Below are 17,655 nucleotides of genomic sequence, written 5' to 3'. Positions count from 1 at the left end.
ATACTGTTGAATTGAGGTGTTATGGATGCAACTTCTTGAGCATCTTCAGCCTCCCCAAAGGAGTTTGGGAAATGTTGTTTCTCAGCACCAGTCTTGTTGACTCCTGCAGCGTTTGGGAGGAGAAGGCAGAGTCCTTCTGAGACTGAGTGCACAGAAGGGACAGTGCTAGGAGGAAAAGCACAGGGGAAGTTATTCCCTAGACTGAAGCAGGACCTTGGGCACCAGGTCAGAGGACAGCTCCTTTGGCGCCTGGAGACGGGGACAGGGAAAGGACCACCCCAGGGAGATGCTGCCTGTCTTGGGGTTGGGAAGCCCAGCTTAGCCAGGGTGAGGTGCTTGAAATGGAGGGGTGTGCGCAGGCCCCAAATCCCTGCTGTTTTCCTGTCCCAGAGCCATCAGCACTGATGACAGTGGAAGACTAAACAAATCCTTCTCAGTTTCAGGGTGGTTTTTTTTTTTTTTTTTAATTAAGAACAGTGAAAGGAGGAAACACCTCTGCTTTCCTGTGGTTATATTACATTCCTCCTTCCTTTCTCTCTCTCCCTTTCTTAAATTTTGTTTCCAAGCACCGTTTTTCCAAACGTATAAGTCCTTATTTAAACTTAATAAAACTTTAAGGGTCTGAGTTTATTCAGTTAGACTGTAACTCAAAAGTAGAGCAGGAAACATCTCTCCTGCTTCTACAGCTTTCTGCAAACACTTGATTCTCTTGTGACTACTGCAATCAAGAGGCTTACGTTGGAGTTTCTGGGCAAAGAGTCAAAATGATACTGAAAAGAAAGTATCCCAAGTTAGAGATAGGATAGGCATATTTTCTGCTCTTTCTTCAGATTTTTTCCCCCTCAAAGAAGTCAGTTTCTTTCTCCACATTTGAAAAAAGTTCCCTACAAGCAAAGAGACATCAGATTAGATCAGTAGCTTGAACTTCTGTATTCTGTCTGACACTCTCACAAGGGAATTGAGGTCAGTACGTCCAGATGTGTTAAAATGTAAAAGATCTGTTAGTGCAAAATTAGAAAATTATCTACCTCCAGACGATACTTTTTCTTACCTGAGACAGCTAAGAATGCCTAATGACCTGAAGCCTTGGTGAAGAAAAAGTAGGATGCAGAACAATTTATCTTGTATTTTGTACCCTAAATCTGATGGAAAGGTCTGTCTTTAAACATAAATGTTTCTGTTTATGTTTAGAGTTTTGGGTTCAGGGATATCTTGCATCGGTTACTTCCTGTGGTTCATTTTGAGCTCTACAGTCTTTTAAGGACAATTCTGTAAAGCAGATTTGTGTTTTCCAGCATGGAATTAGCCAGTTCTGTGTTTCCTTGTATTCCTATGTACACTTTATGAAGAGGGAAATTGAAAAGCTGAGGCTGACGTTTTCTTCCTTCAGCCCTTTCCAAAAACTACATCTGTGGTCTCCAGCTATTATTTCTCTTCTTCTTCTGTCCTCAGCCATTCTCATAACTTGAGGAGGGGCTCCTGTCCAGGAAAAGATGCTTTCTCCACTCTCCTTGCTCTCTGGCATATCAGAGGCATGTGGCTACATGACTTACTTTATAGACAGTTTTCTTCATGCCAGGTCCTACTGGTTGCATACTTGTTATTCGCCTGTCCTGTTTAGAGTTAACGCTACAATTCAAGAGTCGTACTGGCCACTTATAAAGCATCTTTAATCTAGAAAGCGTTTATAATTTGTGTGTTAGACTGAATTGAAAGCCCATTGAAACAATGGAGAATCTTTCCTTGCCTTCAGCGGGATTTGTATGAGTCCCAGGGGGTCCAGACATCATTGGATATCAAAATGAAGAAATCGGGTTAGGCCAGTGAGTAACCCAGTTTATGGGCTTTATGCTCACCTGAGTATAATGATCTTCTTGCTTCCAGGAGAGGTGAGCTCTTTACTTCATCCTGCACAGAAAAGCAAGCTACGCAGTGAAGTTGCTTGGCAGTCACCACAGCCTGCAGACATGTCTCAATTCCTTTCAGATGCTCAGAGCTTGCTGTGCCTCCTCCTTCAGGTTGTGTCCATCAGAAACAACTGAGCTTTTTGTATTACTTAGTAGAATGATGTTACCCATATCTTGAGTCGCCTCTGCAGCTTCAAAATCCCATGGATGCATGCTGAAACAGAGTGTTTGCCATCTGAAAACCATGTGATGGTCCTGATAACAAGATATTAGAGATACATATGCTTAACACCATGTCAGTAGTCAGCCTCCCTAAACTAAAGACAAAAAGCTTTGGTGCATCAGTTCACAGTGCACTTGCTGTTTATAAATTGCCAGGTTGTGTTATGTGCCCCTTTAAAAATGTTATCATCCTGCATTTAAACCTGTCCTTGAAGATTTAAGGGTCCTGATAATTCTAATTACATCATTAACTTGCACCATTCTCATTCTGGATAAAATGCAACTGGATTTCTGGCTCACTTCTCATATCAATGAAAAGTATCTGTGGAAGGGTCCAGCTTCAATAACTGCAGAAACACACAGCTGTGACCATTAGGTAGAGTGTTGAATGACAAGCAGACCTAATTTGTCCAAGGAATGGAGTTTTATCTAGGGCAAAGGAAGATAAATCCATAAACTGAAGGCACAGCTATTGTAATGCAACGCTTTGGAAGCACCTTATCATTTTCAGCTGTAACAAACTGCAGGCGAACTGGCACAGCCTCTCGTTCTTCCAGGGAAAATGATTATAGGCTTTCCAGCAAAGCAAGTGCAAGGTTGGCCCGGGCGCCAAGGGAGCCGCTCCCACGAGTTTCTCATTCTGGGTCTGGGCGAAGGGTCAGTAACGCTTCCAGGAGTGTTTGTTCAAATGACGTTGGTGGCAGTCCCGATGCTGCCCGGGTGTTGGGCGACACGTGTGCTCAGAGCTGCTGGTGCCCCAGTAGCAAGCAGAGGGTGTCTCTCACCTTCTCTTCTTTGGGCTGTAGCGCAGGATGCGGCTGGGGAGATGTTGCCTTCCGGTAGTTCAGAAGAGCTCCTGATCTGCTGTGGTGGGATCGCACTTTCTTCCCACTCGCACCTGAATTACGGCTTTGTGTCTTGGTATATTGTGAGCATTTGGAAGTAAAAAAACAGAAGTGCAGCCAAAATTTTCGGAGTCTAATTTTCATATTATGTCAGAACAAGATTCCAGATTGGAGCGATATTATATTTTGGCTTATGTGTTTCAGAAAATTGGTTACAGATCCAGATTGTGCGAGTTAAGTCTACTTGTTGATGGCAGTGCTGGGGAAAACACTGCAGAGATTATTTTTTTATTAATAATCTGGAACATGCCCATATAATTTTCATGCTACAGATTTTGAAAACAGATTCTTGCTTGAAAATTTTCATTACATGTTGGCATCTAGAGTTGTCTTACCTTGGAAGTTCCTTCCTTCCTCTTTCCAGTTTCCCTGGAGAAAGCAATGGGAGAGAGAGAGAAAGAGAAAAATTGGAACAAGACATTTAAAGGCAAAGATTTTTCTTTCAAAGACTGCTGCGTTATTAGAGAAGGAACATATTCACCTACAGAAAAGGGCTGATTTACATTAAAAACATTTAAGGATTGTTGACTACCTGTATTTATTAGTAAGGGAATATACTATAAAAGAGTATGAAAGAGTGATTGGTAAAAACATTTGGAGTTCAAGGTAGTAGCATGTTGCTTTCTGTGCATTGCTGTATGTTTGCTGTAAAGCATTTACTATCCCTTCTTTTTAAAGAGCTGGTTTATGAAGTGTTTCTTGGAAAGACTTGTTCAAGAGAGATGAGAAAGACTTTTTAGTGTTTTAAACAATATCTTGTGGGTTGAACGTACAAAATGCTTTTTCTTCCTTTGTGTTTTATCCAGAAGATGTATTTGTCACCTCATTATGACAAGGAGGGGAAAAAGGAGGGTGAGGGTGCAATTTGGTTGTCTTTGCTGACTTGGCAGGATTAGCATCAGACATTATCCAAAAATACCGTGTTCTTGGGTGCTCCTTGACACAACATTTCTTGGTCTGTCATTATTATTGCACGTTACCGAATAGCAAACTCCATAGATCAGGCTCTCTGGTGTAAACCAGTTGTGCTCTCTGATGGTGACTTCACAACTGGATCTTCTCTCCTCTGGGAGAGGCGATTGCTGATAAACAAAAAGTCAAGGCTTATACAGCACCACCAGCTGAGACATAGAGAAATCAGTTTCAAGGATAACTTGATTTGTCTCTACTTCACCGACTTCATCTGAATTATTCCTTATTTTATTCCTGACTGGACCTTGTTCCATTTCAAAATGCTTTCTTCGAGATGTTCTGCATCTTTACATCCTATACTAGATCTCTCAAACAATACCACCTTAAAAAAAAAATTAAAATTAGTTCAAAAGTCATCATCCAATTTCTTCTAGATGCCAGCATGGCTAGAAAGCTTAGGCTGGTTGGATTTGGAGTAGCCTGGAGTTTTGTTAGGACTGAACAGGAGGGCAGGGCCATCTCCATACAGCCTTGTGGGGTCAGTTCCAGAGGTCTTATGTCCAGCCCAGCTGCTGTTGTGTTATTAACCAGCTTTTTGCACCTTACTAACTTGCGTGATATTTTGCAAACCATATCTTTTGGATTACACTTGCCTTGGCTTAAAATCATATTGCAAACCTCACAAAAACATTCAGGTTTTCCCTAACATCTTACTGAACAGGGATGGGAAGAAACTCACTGAAGACCCCTGAACAACCAAACCTGAGTTTGTACTCGCTACTGACCAGCTGTTCTCCCACTGTGTAACAGAAGACAAAATGAAAAATACTTTTGGAAAAAGAATTGCAATGCTTTAATAAACCAACCCCCGAAACCAAACCTTCTGTTCCCATTTTTTCCGCTTTATTGCCCTGCTTTGCCCTTTGATCAGTATCTTTACTTGGGTGTCATGGCAATATAATAGGTGATGGTTTTAGTGTCAGAACAGAAGAAAAAATATTCTTTGTCAAAGGAAACAAAGAATTTGGAAGGGTAATAGAAAAACTTGAACTTTTCCATATGTTTGCAAGCTCATGAAAGCTGGACTCAAAAAGGTCCCGATGTTAAAGGGATTTTACATGGGGCGGGAGTATCATTAGGTAGTTAAGATTTACCCTCCCCACTGAAACCCAAACCTTCATTTGCATACACTGCAGGCTTGTCATCCCTACTCACTTAATGAACAGGTCCTGTAATCTGCTCCTAAATATACACCGCATAGTTGGGTGAAGCTTGCGGAAAGGGGGCCGGGATCATTGTTCTGACTGTATTTTTTTAAGACTTCTTTAATCAAAACATTCATTCAGATAGAGAGGCCGGCTGCATATTTTGGCATCGCTACCAGGGGGAGCGGGGACAGGCTTGGGGTGGGGAGGGGGGCCCTGGGGGAGGGGTTGGTGTTGCTTGTACTTTCTTTTTTTGCCTAAGCGCCTGGAAAGCAACTATTTAACTGGTGTGGAAAAACAAATAGAAGACGTACACGGAGGTCATGACTTCTCAGGGATTTGTTGAGTGTCTTTTTTTTAAGAGATAAAAGTATCACCCAGCCCCACCTCAAGCTGTTTGAGAGATGCGCAGCCCGTCCCCGTGGCCTTTCTGCTTTTTTTTTCCACCCTCTTTATTTTTTTTTTTTAAACATACTTTCCTTCAACCCAAATATATGGGAGGAGAAGGTGAAGCCAGGCAGGGCACACGACTGTTGTTTGGCTGGTTGCCACCTGTGAGAGCAGCAATCACAGGATGGGTCGGGGCTCCCAGGAAGGGTCTCTGCGCAGGTGCGGCGGGGGCTGAAGCTGCGAGACACGGGTGTCCCGGCACTTCGGGGGCTGCAGCTCACCTTGCCTGTGGGCAAGTTTACACTCAGGCCAGCAATGACTCCTGCAGCTTTTGTGCCACCTGCAGAGTTGTTTTTTAGAAGTATCATGTGCTATCCCTAGAGACTTCACTAGCTTTCAGCCTGCTTTCCCCCTCCACGTTTTCCCCTATTTGTAATTTTCCTCTGTTTACAAATTTAGATGCTCCAGTGGCTCGTAGGCCTGAGCTAGCCAATTTGGAACTTAAAGACCTCTGTTTTCATGCTCAAGTTGCCACGCCATGCTGAGAGGTAGCCAGGCTAGCTTTAAATCGGGTGGGCCAGTTACGGAAAGCTTGCTGCCATGAACTGCGATGTATCTGCAATGTATATGGACCCTGAGCAGGGATGTGGGTGGACAGGGATGAGCTCACAGCCAGAAGTGGCTTTCCCCGGAGCTGGACCCAAGAAATGTGCTTGCCCTTACACTGGTTTTCCTGGTGGTCTCAGACTTTCCTTCTTCTCTCACTTCTCTTCAAGCAAAAAAGCATTTTTGCTTTTTTTTTTTTGCCCCTTCAGCCTCATCCAGATATTTTCTGTGGGTTTCTGATGCCCTACAGCATTGGGTTTGTGAGAGGAGACTCTTCTCCTCCTCTTCATTGCTATTTCCAAGGAAAAGGATACAGGCAGGCTGCCGGGGCCGCTGGCCTGGTGCCTCGTTCCTCTGAGGCAGCACACGGAGGAAACAATGTGTTGGAAAAGAGCATTTGGGCTCGCTGGCATGGAGGTTTGAGACACCTCAACCTCAGCTGATGCCCTGGAACAGAACACTCTGCCATGGGACAGGAATGGGGGCCTTATCAGTGCAGCACAGCCTTTAGCTCAGACAGGATTAGAGGTGCCTAAGAAATGCTGGAAACTGCAGCAACACATCCCAGTTGCAGTGAATCGAAGCCAGAAAATAGTTGAGGGTCCGTAAGCCTCTGGTTCACAAGACCATGCTTTCCACTGATGGAGAGCTGGCTGTCCCTTTGCCTTGCAGTTTTTCAGAGCCATTCCCTGCTTTTGGAGGTTTGAGATGCTACAGACTAAGCCAAGGGATGTGATGGAAAATCCATTCCTGCCACGGAAATGCTGAGTTGATCTAAACCCCAGCAGGGCTCTCCGAAGGGCTCTGTGGTGAGGGGACGGCTGTGGGCAGCGTGGCTGGTGGGCGAGGGCAGGTGGGAGAACTGCCACTGATTTTTTGATGTGTACTCAAAACTTGCAAGCCTCCGGCTGCAGCGGGAGTTGTCCCTGGGGAACTGCTCCACTTTCTGCAAAGGGATGGGACCGCAACTGGATGAGCACAGACTGGGGATACGTTTAAGCTTTCTGTGACTTCAAGTCAGTCTGAGTCCGTATCTGAGTTTGGTGTCAAGGTGTGCTTCTAATAAACCATTTTAGCAGCCCCGCATCTTCCAAATTGACATGCCTATCCTGACCACAACCTCCAAAATGTGCTGGATATCTTCAACTAGATCAGATTTCTCAGAGCCCCATCCAATCTAACCTCCAGTGTTTCCAGGGATGGGGCATCTACCACCTCTCTGGGCACTGTTCATCTTGTGTAGGTGTTTGGCCTGGGAAAGGGAAAGGAGTGATGGGACTGACTTATCCTGAAGATCAAAGACACCTTTTACAGTCCACTCAGGCTTCTAATATATTACTTTAAATTTTGGTGTTTAAAAGAAAGCAATAATGGGTTAATCACAATGTTCTTGAACTGGACACTGTTTTGCAGAGCTCCTTCCTGGTTTCCCTTTCCCATAACGAGCTGGAAGCTCATCTTCTTGGCAGCTGCCAACTTTGGCCTTCAGGCTAAATCAGATTAACCAGACACCTCCTCCTTGGCCAATGAAGGTCTCAGTCAGGATGGAAACTGAGGAGTGCTGGAGGAAGACCAGTTGAATCCGCAGCAGTGTTTGTCTCTTCAGCAGCCATGTCCTCTTCCATCAAGAGATTATAAAATTATGTAGTATGTATGATCTGGCAGCCCATTAACTTTACGCTATTTGAATGCCTCGTATCAGAGGCTGCAGAAAGTGGATCTTGCTCTCCCAGATGCCAGAAGGGTCCATAAATCAGAGGGAAACAGGTGTCTTCCAAGTCCAGAGCAGTATATTTTGCAGCACTGCAGTAAAATCCACAGTGCCCTGTCAAGGCTGGTTAAGAGGAGGGTATCCTCCCTCCATAAACGAATGATAACTCAAGCTCAGATGTCAGCCTCTGACCCAAGAAGGGCTGGTGTGAATTTAGGGCTGTTCAGTCTGTCGGAGGAGCCGGCGGCTTTCGAAACGCTGTTTTGGCTCCGTAGCAGCCCCCGAAAGCCACGCTGTCAGCTCTTAAGATCCTTATCTTGCATAATGCTGTCAACCGTATAAAAGTTCTTGACCTGCGTGGTACCGGGAAAATCCTTCAAAGCATGATCCCTCACTTGTCTTCTGGCCTCTGCCCACATGAAGCTCATAAACTAGAAGACTAATAAAGAGAACCCAATCTTTATCATCTTTTTTAAAAAAACAATGCAGTCAGCGTGATCTGGGAACAACTCCCTGCTAACAACTGGAGATAAGGATTACTAGCATGGAGGCTGAGCTTTCCTGTCGGGGAAAGATGGATGGGTTTTGTATTTAGATGCTGGCCTGGAACTTGGGAAGCTGGTGGCCAACTCTCTGCCTTGCCATAGACGTCCCTTGTGACTCTGAGTGTGCCTCCTCCTATTTTCTCTGTTTAGCCTGTGAACACTCTGGGAAGAGAGGGAGACATAAGACATTATTATTAAGAGATTCCCCTGCAAGGATTAGTGATGATACTGTGCCTACAGTTGTCTGGAGTTTGAACGTTGCGCAGCGGGTGAAGCTGAAAGGCCATTAGTTATCTGCTGATGAGGAGGCAGGAGGAGAGAGGAGACTCAGAAGCAGAGGGGATTGACAAAGACACAGGAAGATAATGGCAGGAAAGGCTTTAGGATGACTATATTTTCCATGGCAGGGGTTGGCTTCCCATTGCCCTATCTCATCTTCCTCTTCTCCGTCTGCAGATAGACTTATGGGCGAAGACCACCTCTGCCTGCACGCAGACAATGTCATCCCTTCATTCTGATGTTGGTAGCATTGTTTTTTGATTGACATGATCTTACAGTTTGAATGCATATTCCAGAAATAGGCTAGCATGATAGGAACAGAACGAGGCTAAAAAAGGTTATCAGAGCATTGGGAAATGTAGTGTATAGGAGTAGGAACGATGGCACTATTCCTCCGCATCTGATTGCGATTTGATACTGGACTGAATCTAGAGCAGTTCCACTGCAGCCAATGGATCCAAAAGCAGGGAAAAAGAAAAAAAAAAGTTAACCAAAGTTGATGGTGCTTATACATGTCAAAAATATTCTTTGCAGATAGATATTCACAACTCTGGCATTGTGCCTCTGCCCGGAAAATTTGTCTACATGTTAAAAAATAGTAAATAAGAAAATGCACTTAAATGTCGTCCAGTGTTTATGAATTTTCAGCAGAACTTTGGCAGTAAGCCCTAAATGTGATAAAAGACTGCACCAATATGTTTTACTTTTCTCTTTTTTTTTTTTTTGTATTTTCATTTTTTTCTGTCTCTATAGACAAAGCTGACAGCATAGCATAGATCTTGAGATATGGCTAATGCATTTTTTTAAGCTAAAGTATGTTGTTGACTTTTATGCTAATGATTGCAACAGAATCCCAACCTCCTTCCACAAAGTGTTTGTGGGAAGAGAGGTTACTGCTGAGCATCATCTTGGACTTTGGATCTTCCTTTGGGTCCTTCAACAGCTAGATTCAGCCAATGCCTTGTATGTAACATCTGTTCTCAAGTCGGAAAGTCTTACTGTCCCCATTTTACAGATGGACTTTTGAGAGACAGGAGGAATAAAGCCAAATGCTTCAAAGATACTTAGTGGAGGTTGAGTGCTGAGTTTCCTTTGAAGGTCTAAACTCAAATGACATGCTTGTGATCATGCAAGAGATTTGTATTGCCCATGGGAACAGAACCATTTTTTCAGGGTAGTGTCATAACCACTCCACAATCCTTCCTCTTTCTTCTTCCTAAAGCTCCCACTGACTTCAAAGGTGAAGAATTATGGCCCGCATCCCACTGCACTGTGAGCTCGGATGTGTGTGCAGAGATTTACCCACACATATATTCCATCAGGGATACTGACTCAAGTAAAATTACACAGGCAGTGTGGAAGGGAAGAAATTTATGCAAGGCTGGGATTAACTTCTTTTTTGTTGTCATATTCTCTCCCTTTACCCTCAAAAGCTTAACTAAGAAAGACATGCAGAGTGTACCTAATGGCTAAGCTTGGGGTTCAACTGTACTGTCCACAGGAGAGCCGTCACCCAAAGTAAATAGGAATAGAAAAAAGGAAGAGTAATAGTTGATTCAGTCAAACAAAATATTCTTTCTTTGGAACACCTCTGAATGAAATACATTACTAAGTTTCCATGGGAAGTATGTGGAGTGTGTGTGTATTTTTTTTATATATATATGTATATATGAATTGGTTGGATTCTTAGAAAACTGCATGGCTTGCAGAGACTGGACAGAAAGAATCTATTTATCTCGTCATGTGTATCCACTAAAAAGTGAGCACACCCCAGGTGATGGGTAACACTGTGTTTTTCTGCTGATTCAACTGCTGCTCTCCTAGATGAACAGCAAAATTAGAAGTTAGGATTTTTCAACAGTCACATCATCCACCCTACTACACATTTAAATACTAGTAGCAGTATTCAGCTGTTATCAGGAGGTCAGTCCCTCACCCATTGGCACAGCAAATGTCTCGTTCATTCACTTTCAGTTCAAAATAACAAATACCTATCGTTTAAATATTAAAATTAATTTTTACACTGAATGGAAACAAAAACATTTGATCAAGCGGAAGAGGGAAGGTGCATCCCTCTGGTGCAGTCTTTAGCCCATCATTTTAAAACAACAGATTTTCTTCAAAAAAAAAAAAATCCTTAAATTCTGGCTGCAGTTAACAGCTTCCTAATTGCATGTGACTGTTTCTTGACTTCCTGATCCCTGTCTGGTGGTTAGGAATCCAAAGAGTTTCTTAAATCAACAGGAGCAGCTGCCGCCTAGAAGCCAGGCATGGTGTTTGTCACCGACTGCGGAAAGGAACTGCGATACAGGGAGGAGCAGAGGTGATTAATGGGGCCAGTGTCGTAGCTCAGAGTGTGGTTGCACTACTGTGTACGGGCATGCTTACTTCAATCATTTGTCTTCTGTCCTCTGCCACACAGACGCAGAAACACACGTGCATGTTTTATTTTTACCAGTGATGGAGCAGTCATTAGAAATACAGGAACGTGCAAGGTGCAGCAGGACCTGTAGCTTTAGAGCACATTCCTTTGTCTTGTTCCTTGGACAAGCATGAGAAATGTTGACAAAACCCAGTCCTTGGTTTTAAATTTATCTCTCTGCCATTGGCAAACTCTTACCCACCGAAGAGAAAGAAAGGAAGGGAGGGAAAAAACAAGTCAAGTAAATGGCTCTGTTTTGCGGGCTGTATTTTAGGTTAGATAAAGAGGAGAAACAAACTGTAGGTTGAATGTGGGTGTAGGATTGCAAGTGATGGAGTTGCACAAGCTGAAGGAAGGTGCTTTCCTTCTTGGCAAAGACCCTCTTGGTCAAGGTCTGAACACAAATTCTGTCCTTGGGCTATCTAGATCTCCAGTGTCAGAGGTCTCCCCTGGTTGGGGTGGAATGCACAAAGCCATTTGATCCCCCAGCATTCCTGTTCCCGTTTTGTGTAAGAGCAGGTTGTCCTCTCAGGCAATACTGTACCTTGCCTTCCCCAAAGCATCTCAGGTTATTTGAGACCGGGTCTCATCAGTTCCCAGCCTTCACTTCCCTTCAGCCAAAAGCAGGGAAGAAGAGACTTCTCTTATGTGGGTGTTGAGCCTTCAGATGTTCCCAAAAAATTTCACCTTCCATTTCAGCCTCTGAACACTCCCCTGACTCCCAGCTCAGCTACATCAACCCATTAAACACAGAGCCTCAGTATAGAGAAGATACAAAGGCTTGCAATATCTGCGTGGACCAACTGATTTACAGCTTTGCGTTGCAGAGGTTATTGCAAGTGTAAAATGGCTACTCATTCCTCAGACTTTATTCCTACAATAAAAATCTCTCCCTGCCTTTCACCAGGAATCAAAGCCACTACATCCTTTGCTGCTGTGGCCAGCAGCATTTTACCCCTCTGACATGGCAGGCTGCTCCTGCGTCCCTTTGAGACAAATGCACATTCTCGCCAAACGTCGAGGCAGTTTCCTTGTGTATTAACAGGAAACTGGTGTCTCCAATAGGTCTAGCTTAATGGGACTTGTTATTTGTTGAGTGCTGGCAAAGGGCTAAACGGAGAACAAGGTGCAAAGTACTTGCGTGCTCTGAGGAGTTCACAAGATGCACTGAGGAAGCCAAGCCGTGCTGGAAAGCCCAGAGGAAGGAATGACTCAAGCTAAAGCACTTGAACCCTTAAGGAGGAACACGCTGTGAGAAGCACGGTGATTTGGCAAAGCAGGTTGAAAAGTCGTTTGGGAAATCAAAGGTTCAGCTGGTCCGTGTGGCCCAATAGGCTGGGGCGGGTTGTTGTCAGCAGCAGTATTAACTCCAGCCATGGGGGATTCCCTGGCTCTGGAGACGGGATGCCTGTTTCTGTCTCACCCAGCTGGGTACAGCCTTTGGTAGGAATCCAGAGCGAGGCCTACACTTGTCCTTCTACATAATGCATGGTGAGAAATCTTTGCTTCTCTGTCCCCCACATGTTAGGAGAGCTGTGGCTGAAAAAGCTTTAAGGAGAGCCACTGGGAAGATGGAAATTAGTTCTTTCCCTAAGACTTGCTGAAAGCATTTGAAGAGGTGGTATGAGTGAAGAGGGTGGAAAGACACAAAAATTGTTGTGATAAAATCATGTGGCCAAGCGGGAGGGTAAGAGGTGGGCTGAAAAACAAAGACTGAAAGCAAATATTAGGAAATGAGTACAGCAAATAGGTATAGTAGAAAACGAGAGAAAGAATTAACCAAAGTAAGGGAGTCCTTGCATCAAGTATTTCAGCACAGTGAGTGAGGGATGTTCCCCTTATGGGCTGTGCACGCAGTATCATTACCGCTGACTCAGATTAACACTGGAAATCCTGGCAGCTTTACGTGTACCCGGGGACTCAGAAATCTGAATCTGGGTTTTGCAGCTTAAGCTGCTTTCCAGTGGTGAGGCACAGAAAATCACCAGAAGGTGCCTGGGTCCTGTTAACAGTTGTCAAACACTGCCCACCTACAGCACTTCTCGCTGCGGGTCCCGTAGGCTCCTGAACTCTCCTGGTAGAGCCACATCGTGTCGAAACAAGTTGACTGTCCTAATAATCAGAGACTTCTGGCTTGTCTGTCCACTCTAGCTTGGGTCTTGGCTTATTCCTGGTTCTGCTGCCCTGACTCAAACAGTCCTTCAGGTTTCTACCTTTCTTCTGTGCCTATGAACACCTCTCCTCACAAAAATGGGAACTGAAGAAGCAGTTCTTGCAGAAATCCCTTCTGCTCCCCAGAAATACCGGGAACGTTACGGGGATGTATGTGTCACAATGCATGATCTTCTCTGGTGAGGTCTAATAAAATCTAAAGCTGCAAAACAGATGAGGAGGTTTGTCCTATCTGAATTTGCCTACTTTTCCTACTTTTTTAACTGTTAGGTTATTAAAATGAGCACATACAAGCCAGATCTTGAAGTCCTTACTCAAGTTCATGGTGAGCTTAGCTGAGAACAGATTACAGGGCTTGTTTTGGTATTAAATAGCCAGTGAACTATGCTGAACAAGCAGAGAATAAGGGTTTTAGTAACTCACCCAAATGTAACATCTGAAACAACATTTGGCTGAGGGAACAGAGAAAAGTCAAAATGAACTTGAATTTCAGTTAGTAAAATACTAGTTTTGCTTTAAAAAAAAAAGAAGTGTTGATTGCTGATTTGGTTTTTCTTTGTAGAGTTCCCAGCAGCCTCACAAGCTCTCATCCTCTAGTGGCTTTTTGTGTGATAGTGATGCTCAGGTGGTTTAAACAAGGCTAGATTGAAACATCAGTGTTTGGGGGATTACTTAACCACTGTTACCTGAACCTCAGTCTCTCTTTCTATTTCAGGTCCCTAACTTCATCAACACAACACTCCCGCCCCACGAGCAGGTGACAGCTCAGGAGATAGACAGCTACTTCAGACAGGAGCTCATCTACAAGAGGAACGAGAGGATGGGGAAGAGAGTGATGGCACTTTTAAGGGAGAACACAGACAAGAGCTTCTTCTTTGCTTTTGGAGCAGGTACAGCATGAATTTCTCTGTTTTACTTGGTTATCATGACTGGAAGGCAACTGGTTTTAATGCTTCAGGGCTTTGTCTTTGGTCCTGCAGGAAGATTTCTTAGGGGACTTACCTTTAAAGCCAAAAGGCTTTTGTTTGTCTGAACCTGCTCTGCAGTGAGTTGGTATAAGAGGTGGGTCTGGGTCCAGCTGGGCCGTGAACAGGTTATGCTCCTTTGCTTTCCATCATGTTGTAGAAATGTAAAGCTGTTAATGTCTTTCACACTATTGTGTTTGTTCCCTTCTCAGCCCAACCTGGGGGCTTCTTGGGTTATGTTCATGCCGTGGTTGTGTTTGTGGCTGCAGGTGTAGGAGGTGGTTGAAGTGCCTTTGAGTTTACACACCCAGGCAGTGACGGTGGGAATACAAACCCTGCTGGGGCATGGGCACGTGTGCGTGGCTCGGGTGCTGGCCTGGGGTTTCAAACCTTTCAGGGCTGTTGTAGGTAGATTTTCTCAATGGCTGACTTTGCACAGACATACCACCGAAGTAGCTGACTGGCTCTTTTTGGACCTTGAACAAGTATATGAGTTATGTGTGTAGCTAAATACCAGCATTTTAAATCGTCAAGTAAAAATCCAGTGCGTCCATCTGCCTATTTAAATTCTCTCTGTGAAGTGTGCAGAACAAAGATGTCTATAGTACTTCTGTGAGTCTGCGACAGTACATGCTACTGTCTTTTTTTCTCTCTTTATTTCTTTTTTCCCTTTCCAATGGAATTCACATTTCTGTGTGATAAGAGTATGAATAATAACTGTTCAGGCCCCAGTTCAGCAGGCTCCTGAGCATTGGTTTAAGTGGCTCTTTGAGCTCCCTCGACTTCAATGCAGCCTGAGCTTGTCGTGCCGAGAACCGATCTGCTCCTCCTGCTCCCTCTCCTTGACAATTTCTCATTTGTGACAGAACTTTGCTTCCCATCCCATGGCTCTTGCTATGAACTTTGGCAACAACTCGCCTTTCACCACTCACTTTGGTGGGAATTTTGATTAAAGACTGCAGGGTTTAGCAGAGATACGCTCGAAAAATAAATACATCAAAATGCACGTATCCAGACTGAATTTTCCCAAGGTTATTTAATCTCAAGCTTGCCTGATATTTCTATCCAAGGAGTCTTCCTTAACTGTTTTTACAGTAGGAAAATATATCATGGTGGTTCATAATTGGACAGGGATTCATAAAAAACAGCTTGTCTAACCCATGGAGCGAAGTTTATCAGAGAGTATCGAAGATGATGGTTTTGATGTAGTCTCCAGTTTTGGAAGTCCCTTAGCCAGTATATGCTGGAGGTGGGAGGACAGACTGGGCATCCTTGCCCGCTCGCCCTGCTCTGTACACGCTTTTCTGGGCATCTGTTACGGACCGTGTCTTGAGACAGAATCTTGGACTAGATGGGTCATGTGTCCATATCACAGAATGGTTTGGGCTGGAAGGGGCCTTAAAAATCATGTAGTTCCAATCCCTCTGCCACGGGAAGGGACACCTTCCCCTACACCAGGTTGCTCAACGCCTCATCCAACCTGGCTCTGAACACCTATATCACTAGTTGTACGTGCTAATAACAGAAACTTCAGACGTTTCAGCTGCCTGAAACCTCAGGGCAGCATCGCTTGGGAAAGCTGGCTTGTAAAGAGCAAGTCCCGTTTTGTCCTTTACTCTTCGTTTTTGGAGATATTGAAAACAGCCTTTGTCGCTGGGTTATTCCTCTTTCCTAGCACTGACTGAGCAGACACATGCAGCAGGATTATTGAAAACTGGCGTGGGGAAGACTCTGAGGAAAGCTTTTTGTTTTGGGTGCTTTGTTCCAGCATCCCTCTGGCCTTTCTCACTAAAGCAGGCTATCCCTGCAGGCCATCCCCACTTTAAGTACAATTAATTCCTTCTTTCTTCTCGAGGGTGTTTTTATTTTTCTTCATGCAGTAAGTACAGAGAAAATTATTTTTCAGAGAAAATTATTTTTCAATGTCAAAACTTCTATGTGGCCAAAGTGCAAGCAAGTTCATTTTCTCTTATGGTGCAAATACAGTTTTTCTCCTGAAGGTTGTTTTTTCTTTTCACACAATGAATTATAACAGTGGCTTTTTAAATCCATTTTGTATTTTGCATTCTCGTATTTACTTCATCAAATTTAAAGGAGTTTTTTGGTATGTGCTTGGGTCATGAATTCAATTTGTTTTCTAAAACCTTGAGAGTTTGGATTTGCTTTTTATAAAAGTGAAGGGTGTTTTTAATGAAAGTTGAGGTCCTCACATATTCCCATGAATTCTGAAGTGCAAAATTTTGGGAACGTGCCTTTGGATAGGACAGGCGTGATAAAGTCTGCAGGAATGCATTTGCTGTCAGAATAGTGCAAAAGTTATTCCACTTCGTTGAAGATGCTGGGTGTTTAAGACACGTGATGGAGGGGAAATAATTTGAAAAAAATATTCTGGATAATGTACTCCAAAAGGTGGTGTTCTTATGCAAATCATGATCTCTGCATTAGACCATTTATTTTGAGGATATTGGAACAAATGAATTAATAACTCTTTAATTATATATTTGTATTATGGATTGGTTTCCAAATTTCATAATCTCCATCATAGTTTCTGGGAAGGGTAGAATTGGATAAAACTATGCTGGCAAATAAAATCGGGGAAATAAATATTTTCCTAAATAAGAAAATAAGCCTGTTATGAGAGAAGCACCTTGGAAAAGCTTTGCCAAATGCAATGTTACAGACCCAGGCTGCTGTGAGAGGGATTCCCAAGCCCTGCACAATGATTCGTTTGGTGGTCTCCTGTAACTCAGGTACAGTTGGAGCGATGGGGCTTAGGGACAGGGTCTCACACTGAAAACAGCCCTCCTGAGGCACAGCCCTGACTGGTTCCTCTGGTGGCCTCCCCACAGGAAGCCATACTGCGTGGAAGCTGCCATAGTTAAGTTTACCTGGCCACACACAGGGGTCACCATGACCAAAAGCAGTAGTTTACAGGGTGAAAATTAGGGCTGGCTTCAACTGTAAAACAAAATGATGATGGTGATATCCTGGCTGTTCTGGTGGTGCCGGGAGCCCTGCACTGCTGAGCTTGCAGTTGGTGCTGGAGGATGACGGTGTCTGTCAGCAGAAAGCATGGTCGACGTCATGGGTTTGGACTGACAGAAATCACTTCTGAGTTGAAATATGGTAGAGTGTCCCTGAAACAAAAATTTCCTTTACCATCAGAAAAAAATCGTAGCTTATCCAGTGTAAGCTGAATTCCCACCTGGCTGGATGAGAGCACATGGCTGGAGAGGAGTACAGGTGGTGGGAGACCTGGTGACTCCTCTTGCCAGACCCAAATAACCTTCACCTAAGGCGAGATCCTGCACCCTGGTCCCACCAAATCTGGCAGATCAGGTCACCACTGGAAACATCCCCACTGTTCTTGCATGGAAAAGGGTGAAAGCCAGGGAAAGATGCAAGAAGTAAAAA

At 44.0% G+C, this 17,655-nt stretch overlaps 1 protein-coding gene across 1 annotated transcript in view; it reads left to right on the top strand.

Moving 5' to 3' along the window:
• The window catches only part of TRABD2B (TraB domain containing 2B), a 292,368-nt gene that overhangs the window by 163,579 nt on the left and 111,134 nt on the right, over positions 1–17,655 (top strand). Inside the window, 1 exon segment of the mRNA XM_086617690.1 lies at positions 13,992–14,166. Within this exon segment, the coding sequence (XP_086473816.1) occupies positions 13,992–14,166 (175 nt within the window).

This window comes from Tauraco erythrolophus, chromosome 10, assembly GCF_009769465.1.
Source record: "Tauraco erythrolophus isolate bTauEry1 chromosome 10, bTauEry1.pri, whole genome shotgun sequence".
In the NCBI taxonomy this organism is placed as follows: domain Eukaryota; kingdom Metazoa; phylum Chordata; class Aves; order Musophagiformes; family Musophagidae; genus Tauraco; species Tauraco erythrolophus.
Note: the sequence above shows the minus strand (reverse complement) of the source record. Positions and strands in the feature narration are given on the sequence as shown.